The sequence below is a fragment of the Prinia subflava genome, chromosome 9 (genome assembly GCF_021018805.1).
Source record: "Prinia subflava isolate CZ2003 ecotype Zambia chromosome 9, Cam_Psub_1.2, whole genome shotgun sequence".
Lineage (NCBI taxonomy): Eukaryota > Metazoa > Chordata > Aves > Passeriformes > Cisticolidae > Prinia > Prinia subflava.
The window spans coordinates 27229873-27248518 of NC_086255.1; the positions used below are offsets into that span (position 1 = coordinate 27229873).

General features: G+C 40.3%; 1 protein-coding gene across 4 annotated transcripts in view; it reads left to right on the forward strand.

Moving 5' to 3' along the window:
• GRID1 (glutamate ionotropic receptor delta type subunit 1) overlaps positions 1–18646 on the forward strand; it is a 485278-nt gene that overhangs the window by 386759 nt on the left and 79873 nt on the right. For all 4 annotated transcript variants that reach the window (XM_063406045.1, XM_063406046.1, XM_063406048.1 and 1 more), the window contains 2 exons: positions 5895–6056; positions 7315–7434. In XM_063406045.1, coding sequence (XP_063262115.1) covers positions 5895–6056; positions 7315–7434 — 282 coding nt within the window. The remainder of the gene's footprint in view (positions 1–5894; positions 6057–7314; positions 7435–18646) is intronic.

The following is an 18646-nucleotide window of genomic DNA, read 5'->3' on the forward strand; positions in this document are numbered from 1 at the left end:
AATACACAGTTGAGGCCTGTTTTTTGGTGGTTGGAGGAGAATTTTAGTAAATTTATTTCATTTGCCTTGGGGTTAATAAATAACTAGCCCTTTGGAAGTTTGAAGCTGACATTTGAGTCTTTAATGAAGGTTTGTTTTTTGCCTGTGTTTCCCATGAATGCCAGACTGCTGGCTGCAATTTCGCTCTCCCTGAGCAGCAAATGTGTATTTATAACACAGGCACTGTGCCCACGGGAGAGCCTGCTGGGTGTGGGCAGGGCCAGGACAAACAGCAGCCACCACAGGCTCCCGAGGCAGCCCTGGGGACAGTGGGGACAGGGATGTGGGGTGGCCCTTGGTGTGTCCCCACCCAGCTGACAGGGCTGCTGAAGGGGATTCCCAGCGCAGGCCTCCTGGAATGGCCGTGCCCATCTCCTGGTGCAGGGACTCCCGTGAGGGTGTCCAGGCACAGAGCCTCCAGACACAGCTGGCTGGGCTGCAGGAGCCCGTGCAGAGGGGGAAGAGACAGCAGCAGGAGCTGGGGAGGATTCGGGGAGCTGGGGAGGATTTGGGGAGCTGGCTCCAAGCACAGTCTGGACAGCTAAACAGACCCAAACGCTCCCGCTGGCACGCCCAGGAGGGAGGCACGGGGCCAGTGATGAAGAAAGTGAAAACTTTCTTCAGCAAGGACCTGCAGCAGGAAGAGACTTTCCCCAAAGCCTGAAGTGCCCTTGCAGAGCCACTTCACCACACTACAGGCTGAAAAGACCCTTGACATCAGGGGAGAGGCTGGAGCTGAGGAAGGCAGTCTCATCTGCTCCTTGTGCAGCTGCCAGCCCCAGGTGAGAGTAGCAGGTGACTGTTTTGAGAGACACCTGCTTGCTGATATGACATTGTACCAGGGATGTGAGCGATCCTGCCAGCCCTCATGCAGCCCACTGCCCAATATCTGCTGCTCTTGGTCCGTGTGGGCTGCAGTGGTACAGCCAGGAGGGGTCTGAGGAGGATCCAGAATGAGGAAGTCAGTCAAAATACCAGGAGGCCTGTGTGGATGAAAAGTAAATAAAATAAACTGGATACACTCAAAACGGTAATAGGAAGTCTACAGAGACTGGAATCTGGGACAGGAGGCTGGTGAGAAATACAGAGAAATTGTCTGAGCAGTCAAGGATCAGGTTTGGAAAATTAAAGCCCTGATAGAATTAAGTCTGGCCACGAATGTCAAGGGAAAACCTAAAGTCTTCTGTATGTACAGTTTGTGATAAAAGGAAAATGAGGGAAAATATGAACCCTCTCTGAATGGAAATAGGAGACTTGGTTACTCAGGATAAGGAGAAGGCTGAGGTACTCAATGATTTATTTGCCTCAGTCCTCACTGGCAAGTGCTCCAGTCCCATTGGGAGTGCCCCATCCCTGGCAGTGTCCAGGGCCAGGATGGACTGGGCTTTGAGCAGCCTGGTCTAGTGAATGGCATTCCTGCCCACACCAGGGGCTGGAATTAGATGATTTTAAAGGTCCTTTCCAACACAAGAAATTCTGCCATTCTTTGGAACGTGCTTAAGAAAATGAAACAGGTGAAATTTTCAGTCCCTCTGCTCCAACAATATCCTTGTTAGCACACCATTATACCATAAATAAACCATCAGTCTTTGCTGCTCCTGGTAGGATGCACTCTCAATAGGGACACAAATGTGCAACTGCACCGGGCAGTACTTGGACTCTGGAACTGACACACAGGTTCAGGGCGTGCTGGGGTGTGCATAGCAGTCACCATCATCTCTCTCCTCGGGCAGCAGGCATTCCTGGCAGGCTGCGCTTGCTCTGAACTCCTCTCCCATCTGCTTCATCCTCGGAGCTGACTGCTGTGGCCACTCACGGAGCGGTTTTGGCAGCAGCAGGGTACAGATGCCCAGCTTGGGAATGAGTTTTTGAAGCAGTGGCATCTCAGTGTCAGCTTTCCTCCCAGCTAATCCCTTCAGCATTCTCTGGCTGGACTCCTGGCTCTGCTGGCCGTTCAGGAGCTGGGGTCAGCCTTTGTGGCTTACTGCCTTTCTCACAAGAGCACTTGTCTGTGATTAGTCCCACTGAAGGAGCTAAGAGCTTTCTTCATACCTAACTTTAAAAGTAAAATAATTCTGGAAAATCTCATGAAGTTCGCATAGAAACTTCTATGAAATGACATTTAATACTGTGATAGATATCCATTCCTGAAAATTCCTGCTGTGCTCTGCTAGTGTATGGTGGATTTATTTCTTCAGTGCAAAAAAGAGCTTCATAAAGTGTGGAATAATTTCCAGAAGATAAACCAGAACATGCCTAAAATTATTCATGTACAGGGTATAGTCTTTAGCATATTGGTGAAGCAGTCACCATCATTCTTATAGCAGATAGATCAAAAACCATTTCAGTACCTGCAGCTCTTACACTGTCAGCAATCGGGTAAAAGAATAACTAAAAATTACTGTCACTTCCTCCAAACATGACCAAAATGAAATACTTTGTTCAAGTCTAGGAATTTTTATTCTATTAAGGGAAATCTCTTCAAACAGATATATGCCCCTTCTTTCTCTGTTCCCCTGTGAATATCCAAATAGGGGAATTAAAAAATGCTCCAGAGCTTTGAAAACCCAAAGTAGCCATGTATGTTGCCTTGTTTTTCTTCTCTCTTGCTTTTCTACCAATTCTGAATGCTACCTGAAGATGAATTTTTAAACTGTTTTCTCATGCCTCTGACAGTACTGGTGGAATCAAGAGTACACCTGAACCCTTGGATATCTCAAAAATTCCCTTTCAGCGGTCATGTCCATACTCACAGGGAATTTTACAGTTCACAGAAGATTAAAATACGTGTGCAGGTGCAGTAACAAGGGCATACAGGCCATGTCTGCTGAATCCTTTTTCTTTTCACAGCTTCACTGTTCTGGAGGTTGCAGCAAACTCATGTTGCAAATGTGATTTAGGACATATGCAGAGATTTTGCTGTATTTAAATGTAATAAAGAAAATTATTATAGCCCTGAATTTACTGTGAGATCAGGCCAGAATGTTTGTGTCTTTTTTTTTTTTCTTACTAGTACAGATCCAGCCTTAGTTGTGGAAATTCTGATGCTTTTTTTTTTCCTAGCTTGCATATTTTCTGTTCTAAAATAGAAGTGTTGATTGCGTGAGTAAGATGCAACTTACTCTTCCATAGGATATTGAGTCTTCAGTGAGTAATGAGGAAAATGTAGTTATGCATGCATGTTATTTTTACTGGAGTAAATAGAGTATGATTATATGAAGGAAGGAGTTTTGCTGATTAAAAAGCATCATTTACTCATGTTTGGGATGAGGCTTTCAGCAGAAGAGAACCAGAGTGGCAAAATACCAGTGGATAATACAACAGAACATGGAGAATGTTCTTTCCATGGCAAAAGTACCTTGTTGTATTCTCTGCAACAGTTTCTTTTGCCTTGGTACAGATCTCCAGATGTAGAATAAGGACCAATGCAGTGGGAGACTCCTCTTGTGCAGACCCCATCTCGCTATCTCTCAGTTTATAGCGTGCTTTCAAAAGACATTAATGGAGCAGTAGTGATGCAAAGTCCATTAAAGGTCTAGCTGAACTGTGAGGATTAGGTTGGTGAACACAGGATTGTTTTGTTTTGCTCTGCAGCAGGAGGTAGTTTGAGTTGGGTGCAAGTTTGTGCAGGCTGAGATCCTCAGTGCAGTTCTCCCAAGCTCTGTCAGTCTCATGTGCAGAACTGTGGGGTCTTCTCCACGCACATGAAAAGCAGAAAACAATGTACCCAAGTGCATCTTGTATTTTGCCTTCGAGCTCTCTGCTAGCAAACCGAGCACTGTTCTTGGGAATGAGGCCGCCGTTTTTCCAGAACTGCAAAAGAACAGTGCCAAACAGAGAAAACACAAAGCATTTCTGATCTGTGGGAGTTCCAAGGCAACAGGCAATTAGTTGTCAGTTAAAAGTGAGTGTGTAAAAACAAATTCAATTGGGAGCAAAGAGAATCATGAAGGCTTATAAGAAATGGCATTTTTCCTTATGTATGTAAAACCTATCTCTAAGAAAGTGGATTTTGTGGTGTGTGGTTTGGGGTTGTGTATCTTGTGGATCAGAGGTTTGTTTTGATTTTTTCTGTCAAGAGTTGTTTAACCCAGAAGAAAAGTGCCCTCTTGAATAACAAGGATCCGCTTGGTTGCTTTATTTGAAAGTTGTTTGGAAATATCTGCAAAATAGGGAAACAAATGCAATTGAGCAGAAAACTTGCTGGGACTCTTATTAACTCTTTAACTACTTTTCTTAAAACCAGAGGAAGTATGAAATATAGCTACTTTGGAAAATATTGTAAAAAGAAAAGGTTTAACTGCATAAAATAGCAAATACAGGCAATGTGGAGTCTTGTTCAGCAAGGCTGGAAAGAAAAAGGAAAAAAGATGGCAATGCCAGATGAGAGAGAGTCTCCCTGATAGTATCTCATAGGTTTTGCATTGTTTTCATGTTAAGATCCCTTTTTATGCTTAGTCATTTAAATAAGTGTGTATTTGCAACGTCATTTTTTCTTTGTATTTTGATTCTTTCAAAACTAATTTTTGCCTATATATCTTTTGTTCAGATTTATTTATACTAGAAGATATTTCAAAGCGCCTAGGTTTTCAATTTACGTCAAACTCCAGATTATGGAGCTTGAAACATTTTGTTTCTGAAGATTAGCATCTTACAGACACCAGAAGTTTACTTGCAGCCAGTGATTCAACAGTAATATATGTTTAAGCTTTCACAGAGTGACACTTTTATTGGGACACCCAGCGAGTCACATTTATAGGGAGTATGCAGCTGAATTAACTTCCACCTGCAACCCTTTCCTGGTCTCTAGGCATTACTTTCTAAGTGAACTAGAGAAATCCAGGAGAGAAACGGCAAAGTCAGGGATGACCATGATTAAAGCCTACAACTAGAATATTATTATTATTATTTAGTAGTAGTAGTAGTAGTAGTAGTAGTGGTGTTGTATTAATAGAAAAAGCTGTATCTGGTCAATGAGGTAAAGTGAAGATTTGAGTTTAGTAAAGACTAAATCTAAGCCCCTGTTCATATGTTTGAAGAAGAGTGTGTGTGAATTCTGGGAAAAGGTGAAAGGTATCTAACTGGTTTTTTTTTAAATCACATGTCTCAGCCAACTTCCACTGCTAAAGTTTTACCATTTGAAGTGGATACCACTGCCTGTCAAAGATCTAATCATGTATTGCTAGACATGTCTTGGTTTGAAAAATTGAATACCTAGCTCAGCGTTGCTAGTGTGGTGTTCTGTTCTTACTGGAGTCTTTGTCATCAATTGTTTATTTCTGTATCTTTCATGTGAATTGAAGAACAGGGAGGCTAAACTCAGTAGCTCCGGAGAAAGTAGCATGTAGCCAGTTTCTTGTATATTTGGTGGAAAGAGATGCTGAGAACAAAATAATACTGTCATTTTTCCTCCTTCTGTTCTAAAGAGTTGTATGTGCATTGGATTTTGCTGTGCCAGAAATTACCAGCTGTTCAAATGAATAAAACCCCCAATAACTGAATTCCAGTCTATCTTTCCCTCCTTGCTGACAGGACTGACCAAGTAGCAGCCTTGTCTTTTATTGATAGATAGCTGTGCTCCCTCTGTAGTTTGAGTTTGTATGTGGAGCATGATCTCTCTTTACAGCACTGCATTGCAGTAACGCTCAGGCAGTGCCAGCGTGCCAGAATCCCTTGGACAGAGGGACCCAGGGGCACAGGCACTTCTCTCAAATGCTTTGACTGTTGAACATGACAAATACACCCAGCTTTTAGTTCTCACTTATGCCTTCTTTTGTTTTCTTTGCTGCTTTTTATTGTTTCTTTGGAAGGTGCTCACATGCAAAAAGGAGGCTCATTCTTATTGTTGTTTGCAGGTTTCCAACCTGTACCTGTATGACAGTGTGCTCATGCTGGCCAATGCTTTCCACAGAAAACTGGAGGACAGGAAATGGCACAGCATGGCAAGCCTGAACTGCATGAGGAAATCCACCAAACCTTGGAATGGAGGAAGATCCATGCTGGAGACTATTAAGAAGGTGAGAAAAGACAGACCATCATTGTGTGAGGGATTGAAAGAGTTGCTTCATGTCCACTTGAGCATTTGAAGAAGGTTTTAACTTCTATTCAACTTTTCTTTGATGTACTACAAGCAAGTAATCTGCAACGACCAAGGACAATCTATCTACAGCTATTAAACGAGTAAATGATTTATGATAATAACAAGTTACACACAGTGCAGTGGTGTGTGTTTCACTTCTGTTGTTCTCGTAGCTGCCCTCTGTGGAGGAGGTAGGATCAGGAGTAGTCATGGGAATTGATTTATGCATTTTTACAAAAGGATAGCTCAGGCAGTTTGGAGGGGCAGGAGGGGGAACCAATGATGAGGTTTCAGACTTATGTTCCATTTTCTACAGTTCAGAGAGCTTTGTAAGTTAGCTGAGCATTGGTGAGGATCTATTTGTGTACTGTAGTCCAGAGCAGAGCAAAAAGGATCTGCTTTGGCTAAGCTGTCACCAACAGTTATGCTGTCTTGTACCATGCTGAAATACTCAAATATGGACAGAACTGTACCTTTGCAGACACATGGCAACTTGTTGTATAAAAGTTACTTGATCACAAGTAATAGTAGAAAAAACCCTGATTTTTTTACTATACTAACTTTTGCAGTTGTTCAGGAGTAACCCCCTATTCCCAAATATATATTGACAAAATACTTTTCCTCTAGTAAAATGATGCAATTTGATCATTCTGACAAGTCCTAATGATGTCATCCTTTGTTGTTAAATTAGTTCGGACTTTGGTGTCACTTCAAGCTTCTTTGCTACAAAGCCAGAATCAAACGCTGTGATAGTTTCACAGAGATGCAATTTTATCTTTCTTCATGGCTCTCATGGGAGCACAGCAGGCACTGCCTTTGTTTTGGGCTGAGAGTTCATGCCTTGGTACTCAGGAACTGAGCCCTCTGCCCTCAGTTATCGTGGGGGGGCTCTTGCCTCTCAGTCCACCAAGATCCTTCTCTTTTCCCTTCTCTTTTCCCTTGGGGTCTGTTCCTGTGGGCAGTAATGACCTGATGGCCATAAACACTGGGTGTGCTAGTGCTGAAGTAATTTTCTGAAAAAGTTTACAAACTCAACTCTTTTTTCTAGTGTTGGGTTTGAGCTACTGAAGAACATGGCAATCGCCACATTTAGGTTCACTGTAAACATGATTAAAGCATATCAGGCACACATTTTATGCAGAGGAGGGTTTATGAAGGCAGATGTCTTCTGAAATTTCTCTTCCTTGCTTCCTTAGGGCCATATAACTGGGCTGACTGGTGTTATGGAGTTCAGAGAAGATGGAGCCAACCCCTATGTCCAGTTTGAGATACTGGGCACCAGCTACAGCGAAACATTCGGCAAAGACGTGCGGAGGGTAAGGATGTGCTGCTGCCTTCTCTCTTTTGTTTTCCTCTAAATAATATACATCCTGCCTCACAGCAGAAAATGTTATCCTTCAGGGATGAATTAGTGCTACGCTGCAGAAGACATTTACTCTATGAGAAAAATTTTCTAATTTATTGCACACTTGAATCCTGAAAACCGGTTTTATATGGGTAGGCAGGAATCCTGCAAGTTATTTCTCATGTGCAGTAACAGTGCAATGCCATAAGCATCCTGTGGGTGATATAGAATAGTGAAGACTGCACAATTTAGTTTATGTATTTTATTGTTAATTAAGATGAGATTGCTGTAATATAAATATGGAAGATAGAACACAACTGGCACTTGTCTTACGAGGGAAGCTAGCTGAGTATATAAATTATGTAAACATAGTAGATGCTTTAAGTATAGCTGCTAAAAGAATTTGAGATAAATAAGAAAAAGTCCCAGAGAAGATAATTTCCAAAATGAAAGATACTCTGTCATGAAAAGTAAAGATTGACCTATCAGTGGTAGCTGGTGGAACAAGGACTGCCAAGGATTAGAAGGCAGTAAAAGTGGTTCCATGGAATTAACATAAATTGTCTTGTTCTGCGAAGGCTGCCTGAACACGCTCAGGCAGAGGGCATGCTCCAAAAATATATGAAACTCTCAGTTGAACAGCGAGGTTCTGATTGGAACCCATGCTGTAAATAGTTTCTAAACTGCTCAGATGGTTGAAATACAGACATTACCATGGTATGATCAATGGGACCTACATTAAACAGAGCTGACCAAAGAGGATTTCACAAATAATTAAAATATATGTGATTTCTTATTTTCATTTGGCCATTGGTTTCTGTGATTTGCTTTGATTTGTCTGAATTACGGAAGTGTTAGTGGAAAAACAAGCAAAGAACTTGTGTTTACATAATCATCTTTATCAGCTAAACATGAGATTCTTTCAGAGTCTAATTTGGCACAAGGATTCTGGACATGGAGCCAAAGTTGTGCAATATCTATTAGAAATTCAACAGAAGGGAGACAAGTATTTGAAATGCATAAAGTTCCAGGAGATATAATTGAAAAGTTTCTGTTGCCAAAAATATGCCTCTGAACACTTCAGTTTGGCTCTTATATTGTGGTGACCAGAAAAGGCTATTTCTCAGTCCACTAACATTTCTAGAAGATTGAAAATGAGGAAGTCTTAAGTTTCAAACACTATGTGAATTGTAAAAGATTATCTTATTGTCTTAATTTTGGAAAATTGTTGCCTGTTTAATAAAGCAAGGTTGGTGTAGGAGGTGTAGGAGTCGATCCTGGTTCTCAGACAGAAGTGTGCTCCCCACTATCTGCACAAGTGTGCAAAACAGAAGTGTCTGTGCTGTGTGAGTGCTGTTTCCAGCTGCCAGGCCAGAAAAGCCTGCGTGTCCTGTCAGTGCTGGGCTATCCCTAGCACATGGATGCCATGGGAATTTCAGTTTGGTCCCATTTTGTTACAGAATTCCCAAGTGACTTTGCATAAGTCAGACAATTGCTTGATGCTTCAGTGTTTACCTTCGAGTAAAATTGGCATGAACACCCCAGAGCACAGGTTTGAGCCTTACAGGCAAACTGGGGTATGTGAGTATACATTATTAGGTGTTTTCTAATGTGCATTTCAAATACTGTGCCACAGATACAAATGCTCTCACTTTGGTATGTGAGCAGCACACTGACCAAATTGACACATAATCCAAAGGTGTGAGGTGGAGATAACTCAAATACCACTCCAGAACAAGCACAAAGCAAAGAAATAGATAAAATGACTAAATGGGAAAATTGCTAAAATGGCTGACCTGGTATACTACTGATTACTTTTGATCCCTAGTGCGCTGCTTTGAGGTTGTGCTGCTAGGTGGTTAATATAGGAAGGCTTAACTCTTCAAGTGTTAAATGCAGAACACTATAGAGTTCCCAGAAATTGAAAGGGAGTATAATTCTAAATGGTAAAAAGCTAATGGCTGTGGAATACTGCTCTGAGCGAAAATAAAGTTCTGGAAATTATCCTTTCATCCTAATATATATAGAGAGTAAAAACTCAGCAGTATGCTGCAGAAGTTTGGAGAAGAACTTGGAAGAGATGATACCTCTTAGAACAAAATTACCATAGAACTACTGGAATTCAATTATTTAGGCAGCCTGACTTTTTATTATTGCAGCAAAAATATGTTACAGCTTAGAAGTACTTTTAAAGGCTCAGAAAGTCGTGCTTGTCTTATGTATATTACTTGAATGAGAGACCAGTTCTGATTTATTGTTAGTTGCTTCCATTTCAGCCTTTGGTCAGTTTTAGCTGTGGAGGCACGGATTTTTGGGTAGAAACAGAAGGTTCTTTCTGCATGGCTTTATTTATGTGTGGAGAGCATCTGTAGTTGTTCATCCCTGTCCAGACCCTACAAGAAATCTTTGCACTTAGGAACAGTGACAGGGTAGGGCAAAACACTGTAACATTGAGTGTTGAACCTTAGAGGGAATCCAGAAAAAGCTTTTAACTGGACTTCTAACACTCAGCATCCCTTACAAAGTTTCTTGGGGGATCATTTTCACCAGAAAGACTCCTGGGAGGATGTCCAAGTCAGTAACTCAAATCTGCAGGAATTTTCAGAGCTGTTTTTGTAGAGGCATCTTGACTCTCCAGTTGTCCTGAGATCTGGGCTGTCCGCAGACCATTTTTCCTTCCACTAGCTGTTATTTAGTTGTGATTGCACCTAAATATAAGTATTTCATTGCTCAGTGTAGCTTCTTTATTCCACAAGTCACTTTGTCCTCTCCTTTCTTACTCAAGGCTAACACCATGTGGTTTTGGTAAAGGCTCACAGAGGCAGTTGTGTATTTTGTGTGTTACCATTTGTTTTTCCTTTGGGTGTACTTTAGTGAAAGGGAAGCTTCAGAAAATGCTCCAATTTCTTTGGTTTAAACATAAAAGAGCAGGGTTCGTCCCTCAAGGTATATCACCTTGTTTTACAAAAGGCTTGGGTAATTGCCTTCTATTCACTGTGTACATGTGGAAGTTTAGGAAATGTCGTGTATTCATGCTCAAAATAGAGATTTGTGTGGTGGCTTACTGGGGTATTTGAAAGTTGAAGATTGCTAGAGAAACTGAAAAAAACTTAAATGTCTACTGCTTGATAACTACCACTGTGATTTACATTCCTGGTGTCTATAAACACCTTCAGAAATAGCAACCAGAGTATCTGTATATAAAAAAAAAAAAAAAAAAAAGAAAAAAAAAAGAAAAAAAGTGGATGTGAAGTGATAAGGGAACAGAATATATCAAAAAGGAAAAAGCAAAAAATAAAGCTGATGTCCTACTTTCACAGTCCAATGGTCATAGTAGGGGAAGGGAAGGCAGGACTACATTAATTCACTCCTCTGTGACTATCTGTATTATTAGCTCTTATTAATGGAAAGCCTTGATGGAACTTTCAGAACATCTGGGCTGCTTCATACTTCTTATGTTCCTGCCCTTGGGTAGATCCAACACCATGTAAGAGCTGGATGATCCAGCTGTGAAGGCAGAACTAGGGGAGCTGGAACTCCAGGGTGGCTTTCCTAGGAAGTCACCACGTCACCGTGAGCTCTTGAGGTGTAAACTGATTTATTCTTGTGTGACCCTGTGTGCACAGAGCACCGTGACAGCTAACACGCCTGGCAGGGAGGTGATTAGGCTGGCTTAGGTGACACCTAAGGAGCTTTATGATCATCTTCATCTTTGGCAGGAAGATCCTCTGTAAGTGTGAAATGATGTGGGTATTCAGTTTAGTTCATGACAGGGAACATATTCTTTCTAAAGCAATCTGCATTTCTTTCCCGAGCTGGCTGTAATGAAGGCAGAATTAATGGTTTGCACACATTTTGTGTTTCATAGGAAGCATTCTGTTCAAAATGATAATGTTTAGGATTGGTTATTAATTTCTGTCAGTTGGTATGCTTTATTTTTTTTAAAATTAGTTTTTCTTGAAATATCATCAGCTTTGTAAACAATTATAGTTGTTTCCTACAGCACTTCTGAGGCAGACTGCAGAAATCACTGTAAGTAGTTTTTGTGATGTGTTTCATAGCGGTTGAAACCACATTTTTGAATTCTGATACCATGCTTTACTTGGGATTGTTACTTTTAGACAAAATCTCATTATTACCACGATGACAAACCCTATACCTCTTATCATTGCAAAAACAAATGGTATTTTTAGACATCTGCAGTATCAAGTGCTTTCACCTCCAATATTGCCAAATCCCATCATATGCTTCAAAAAGTTATATTTACACCAAAAGAATTATGTTGTTCCCACCGTAATTGAATCAGTTTTACTTACACGGAAAAATACATGAATTAATTGCCTGGGTTTAGGTGTAAAACAGATCCCTGCCTCCTGTTTGGGCACTTCATAAACAGGCACTTGCATGTAGTGTTTCAGTTTTACCTGTTAGGCCGAGGTATCTTTTCAGCAGAAATGAAAGACTGAACTTGTGGCTACTTTTGGTCACTAAAATCCTTCTGTTACTTTACAGAGGAAGGGGCAAATAGTCCTTTTCCTCTTGGTAAAATGCAATTTCCACATATTCACATTTGGTTAAACTTTCTGCTTGAGTTGATTGAGTGTCATGATGGAATAATTCGGAAAAAGAGCATTGTGATTCATCCTAGAACCACATTGTGTCAAACTGAAAAAACAACTGAACTATTTTACTCAAAATAATAAACCCCCTTAAATTTTTATTTCTGATTTCCTGTGCATGATGTATATGAGGAATAAAAGTAAATGCATTCCTTTCACATTCCATAAGTTGAAGTATTCATGGTGAGAAATATAGCTTAACATGTAGGAAATGGCTATGATCAATTTTTAAATCATAGACGAAGACTAGAAAAGAAACATAATAACATTGAGCATTTCGATGTGTTTTTTTTTTTTTTCTCTGAAATAAAGTGGGGTCACTGCTTGCCCAAGTTCTGCAAACTGGGCTTTCTTTTTTTTTTTTTTTTTTCTAAAAAACTTAATGTTGTGTATGCATTCATTATGAAATTCCAGCTGAATTATTTCACTGGAGAGTGGGTAAGCAATTTTAAAAATGTATTTTCTGTTGCAGATACGTGATACATAGTTCTTTCAAAGTTTTGTTTGCTTGTTTTTAATTCTAAATTATGTTTTTAGAAAGCATTGCTAATGGGACCTCTGCTTTTGTTCAAACTGTTACTTGTATTTGCAAATTGTGCCAGTGTCAACACTGAGTGAAAGGGATGTCTTGCAAATTTGAGTTGGAATTTCTCCAAGCACGGGATGGTGCTGGTCTCCCCCTTTGGAGGCTGTCTGTGTGACATTTTCACAGTGGGAAGCTCGAGGGTACATTTTAAAAGCAGTCATATCTGAGGTGAGAGCGGGCCAGGACAGCTGCAGAAGTTTCCACAGCCACGTGCCGCCTGTGTGTTCAGAAATCCTGTTTAATTTCTAACTCACATATTGTATCATACCTACCAGGTTATAATGAATCGTGGGTGTAACATTCTCCTTTCTCCACACATTTGCAATAATGCATAAAATCGGGATAATAGGAGTGCTAAAATCAGCCTTGTACAAACAGTTGCATCTTTAATTACAGAGTTTTCACCAAAGCTCCTGTAATTTATTGATGAATCCTAGGAGGGTATTCAGAGTGGGATGACAAGAAAAACCCCTTTCTGTAGCTCAGCTCATGAAGAATTTGTGCTAAAGTGTGGACGCTGTGAAAAAACGTATTTCTATGCAGCAACAGGTCAAGATTTAACTGAGCTTAACAAAGAAAAAGAAGTCTTGAATAAAAACTACAGAAAATTTTTTACCCTTTTTTGAAATCTAAAAATGGAGATTATTTACATTTTTCTTTTTCACAGTATCAATCTTGAACAAAGGCAATAAGCTGACTGCTCAGCTTAGAGGAACTTTAGAGGATTTTTTTTCCTCAGAAAAGAGGAATAGTCTGTCTTTTTTAATTTCCTGCCCTGAGAAATATCTGTGATCTATGATTGTTGTTTAAAATTCACACCTATTCCAAAACTTTCTGTTGAATTTCAGAATAACTTTTTTTATTTTAATGTCTTTTTAGCAAAAGTGCTTCCAAAGAAGACAATAATAACAATAATAATAGTGCCAAAATACTGTTATCTTAACTGTCAGATGGAATAGATGTCATCTTGGCTTTTATAAGGACATAAACTAAGGAGATCTAACATCTCTTCATTTACAGCATGATCTCAGTGTCAGGGACAGTTGCAAGGACTGAATGTTGAGGGAGATCATGCACAGTGTCTTCCCTGCAGTATTTGAAAAATGTCTTTAATTCTTCTAATGGTTGCTGCCTTGTATCATTTGATAAACTGCAAATACATGTAGGCCAAGCATAATTTATGAAGTAATTTATTTCAGCAGTAATATTAAAATCTAGGGTAGCTCTGGTGCCTGCCTGTGATTGCTGTGATATATTCAATATGTCCAGAAGTGGATCTTTAAATATAGATAGTTAATCTATTTGGTCATGCTTTCATCTTAGTTAAGAAAAATGAAAGAACTTTATGGTTTCTCTTTAGTCTTATTAATATAAACAACATAAATAGAAGTTATCTAAATTTCCCCTTCTATCTGTATTTTTATTTCTGCCATTTCATGCCAGATTACATTACTGTATATGAATAAATACTTTCACATGCAGGTTTGCAAAAGACAGGTTTAATGACCACAAAGATTTCTTTGTGATCGGCCCAAATGTGAGACATGAGGAATTTCCATATCACCAAATGGCAGGAACTACCTGGCTTGCTTTGACTTGATTCCTTAATTTCATTATGCTTAAAAAAAGAATAATCCTACTTCCTGAATTTACCTTTTTGGAAAGATACTTTCAGAAGAGCATCAGAGTTCTGATTAAACTTCTTTGTCTTGACTGGCTAACTGCAGCTACAGTACTTGGCAGAGATTGCCTGCTGCTGGTCCAGTTCCTCACAGAGCTGCCTGTAAATTGAGGAGTTCCTGTTTTCAAACTTCACAGGAAACTCTTGAGTCTTACCTTAAAGTAGGTACAATCTATAATCAGTGTGCCTGTGTCAAGGAAAGAATCCCAAAATATGCCTGGTCCAGTACCACAGCATGTCTTGCAGTGGGAGTGGATGAGTTTATGTGCTTTGGGTAAAGTATGCAGATGACATGTAAAAAAACTCGGTTTTCATTTTAAGACATGAGTCTTAATGAAGGAAGGCTTACATAACAACTAAAATGGAATATCCTTTCTGAACGTGCCATAGTGTGTGTGTTTTTAATATGTTAATGAGTGTGATGCACAAATATCTGCTTAACTCACAACAGTGCCTTTACCTTCTCTGAAAAGGTGAACTGCAGACTCCTGCAGGCTTTACTGATGAGGCCTGAAGAACTTGAGAATATTGGGCTTTGTTGGAAAGCAGATTAAATGAGGAGTAAAGGAAAAGCAACAAATAATCCAGGGATTCTCCTGCAGTTTAATATTGACCAAAGTGGGTAGCCAGGTACAAGTTTTCTTCTCAGAAAAGAAACAGCATGAAAATAGTTAAATCTGACACCAGTTATTTGTTTTTAATTTACTTGCCAAGCTCGGTTTCACTGAGTATGAGCAGAACGAGAAGAAAGAGAGCTTGCTTGCCTATGGCAGTGAATTCCTCTCCACTGGAGTATCACCAAAAGACCCCAGAACGATGTGTTTTACTTAGGACAACACTTGCACTTGTTCTCACTGTGTCTGAAATTCTTGTGTTGTGTTCTGGTCCTGCCCTTTCTCCCACCACCACAGGACTTCGGGAAGAAAATGGGGAGTCAAATTCTTTCTCGTAGATGCCCTGTGTTCTGGGATTCTGTGTCAGTGTGAAAGTGGCTGTGATATTTTGTGTTAGGTGGCTAAGGGACTAATCACAGGGTGATTCCACCAGCCTGTCGAGGGAATTGCTGGTTTCAGCAGCTTGACCACAATATCTCCCTTTGCTGTTCATTGTAAAGTCTTAAAATTTTCAAGTTTATGCATTGGTAGTATTTTGTTATAATGCTCTGAGAGAAGGGGGTTTTAAATAGCAAAATGTAGGGATGGTATCTGGCTGATACCAGTTAATGGGTATCTGGGTTGTTTTTAAGGATTATTATCTAAATATACATGAGGTTGGCAGAATTCAAAACCAGATGTACTTTTACAAAGCAGTCTAAAGCTTTCCAAATACTGTGGTTGGCCAGGGAGGTGACTAAAAGCACTGATGCTTTTATTTCCTAGATCTTCACCAGAGAGAAGTCTTAGACAAGTACAACAATCAGCAATTGCTTACATGGGAGAAAAAAAGCTAATATTTAGTAACTAGGAGTGTGGGTGATGCTTAATTGTGTGAGAACATTTCAGTTGGAGTAGTTCTGGCACCATCTATAATTTTCTTAAAGCTTTATGTGCAATTTATTCTGCCATAAGATTAATAATAGAGTAAGGCACAAGTTTGCTTTGCATGATTGCTGTCTGAGCTGTGTTGAACCTAAACTGAGCTCCTGCTCTCAAGATGCTGCTCAATGCCAAACTGCAAGGCCACTGCAGCTATTCACATTTCAGCAGCACCTGGAGGCTGTGGGTTTGTTATACCAAGAGCTGTCCAGGTAATTAAATGTATAATTACTGTGTAATATGTAAGCCATGTGGCTGTGTGTTCAGAAAGCTGCCACTGCTGTTTGGCCATTCTGACAGGAAAATGCTGTCCTAATCTGAGTTTGGAGAACATTCAGTAGTGGGACCTCTCCAGGGTTTTTGCCAAGTTAAGGATGGATATTTCCCTGGATCAGGTGCAAGGTGTGACTTTCAGGGTAGGTACAGCAAGCAGGGCTGCTCACAGCTCAAACTAGCAGTGAAAGCAGCCCCCTTCTGGAATAGAATCTGCAGCTGTGCCTGCTTTTTTCTTTCTTTTCTCCTAAATTTTAAAATAATAGAGAGCAAAGTATTCCATAGTAGGCTTTCCAAGCTTTCTCAGTAATACTACAAGGTAATTGCACTAGAGAAACAAGTGTTATTACTCCATGGCTTTTGGGTTTTCTTTCTAGGGCAAGAGAGGGCAAAAGAGAACACAAAACATTTACTTTTGGAGCATGAGGGAAGTGCACTGAGATTTTGTTGTTATTTTTCATTAACTCTGATTGGTTTCTGAGTGTTCAGTGGAGGACTGTTCCTCGATAGACTCACTGAAAGACCATTCAGGGCTTTCTTCTTTTTTTGAGCACAAATAGGAACACAGTAACCAGTGAAGCGAAAAACACAGATTTGCTGGCTGAGCTGCCTTAAAATGAAAAAATGAATCTGAATCTAGGGTACAGCCCACAGACTCTGCTGCTCTAGTGTAGCTCTTATCAGAGCACATTTCAGTTCCTTTCTTAATTAAAACAAAATGTCCAGTCTTGTCTGGGTCTCAAGAAGAGTCTCTTACATCAGAGGCTTGCTCTCTGGGTTCGCTTCTCTTCCTCTCGTGCATCCCCCAGTTTCAGACCCAGCTAGTTGTTCTCACTTGTGTGTTGTGTTCTGTGCCCCATAAACTCTCTGTTGAGGAGAGAAGGCACAAATCCCCCCTGTTTTGGCAAGAAATCCAGGGTGACGCCGTGTGCAGACTGCCTCTGAAGGACTGGTACCTTCCTCTGCTGCCCAAACACAACCTTTTTAGTAGAACTCAACATATTGTCATACTTGAACTGAGGGATTAAATAGATTTAATCCATTCTCCAAATCTGTATTTATTTCCTTCCTGTTTCTGTTTTGAATGATAGATGAATTGTTCAAAGATCTATAGCTAACTATAGTTTGAATTATTGGAGAAGTAAGGAAAAAAGTAAAATGCCTAATGTTAAATCTCAGAAGAAGAAAGAGAAAATTTTTCATATAAGTTTTCATTCTTTATGTAGTGTCCTTCTGTATATTTCTCCTATGGGTGGTATTACAAGAATTTATTATCAATTCTACTGTGTCAGACAGGACTTAACACCATCATAACAGTTTATATCCATGATGACTCCTGTTGAATCTTTTTAATTATCCACATACCATGCTCCTTTTCTGTTTCTTCCACTCCCAAGCTGCTGTGCAAAACATTCATTGTAGCCAGCAGAGAAGACCAAATGGGAAATACGGATTGGATGTCCTTTTGTGATTATATTCTTTTCTTTTTCGGTGAAGGTCAGATTTCAAAGGAGCTCAGATTACACTAGAAGGGCATTTTTCAAAACTAATCAAAATTTTAGGGCAGTAAGTAGTTTTGGCTTTAGAATAATTATTGTAATTCCATTAGGTTTTTAGTATAATGTATTATGGTTCTTCAAGTTCACAAGAGAGAGTTGCAGCTCTTTGAACACGCACACTGCAGGCAGAACACAGCATAGCTTGGACTGGAAGGGACCATTTCTCTTTGTCTGGCACTCCATGAGGGCAAAAAGGCCCTCTTCAGCTTTCTTGTGGCCACCTTTAGGTAGTGGAAGGTGCTATAGGATCTCCCTGGAGTCTTCTCTTGTCCAGGCTGGATAACCCCAGCTCTCTCCCCAGGTCTTCCTCGGAGAGGTGCTGCAGCCCTCTGATCCTCTTCTTGGCCTCCTCTGGGCTTGCAGCAGCAGGTCCACATCCTTGTTTTAAACTGAGAGCTGGATCCTAATATCAGGAAACTAATTTTCATGCTTAAAACACATCAGTTGCCAAGAACAGATGTGGTACAGCCTGTTTCTTCACAATATACAGCACTTCAGAGAGGATCTTCACCTGCCTGCTGCTCCTGCTGCCTGCCAGATTATCTTTCTCTATTCTCACCGATTTTGAGCAAAATAATCTTATAGAACCTGTGCTCATTTTGCTTGTGTCTCTGTACAGGAGGATTTATGGTGGGTCTTTTGAGTATTGATACTGGATTTTGAAGATAAACTGCCCTTTTTTTTTTTGGCAAAGAAATAGAGTTAGCAGGATCCCCTAGAAGGATGAGAAGAATTGGGGCAGTAAGGATCTCTCCAGCTTCCTTCCCTTCTGGGTCTCCCAGCTCAGCCTGCCCACATTAATAATCTCCATTGCTCCACGGCAGTTAGGCAGGCTGCAGCAAAGATTAAATATCCTTTCCTGCAGCTGAATTAACTTTCTAGATGTAGGTGGTATAAAATAGGTACATCAATGTACCCGCTGCCTCTCTG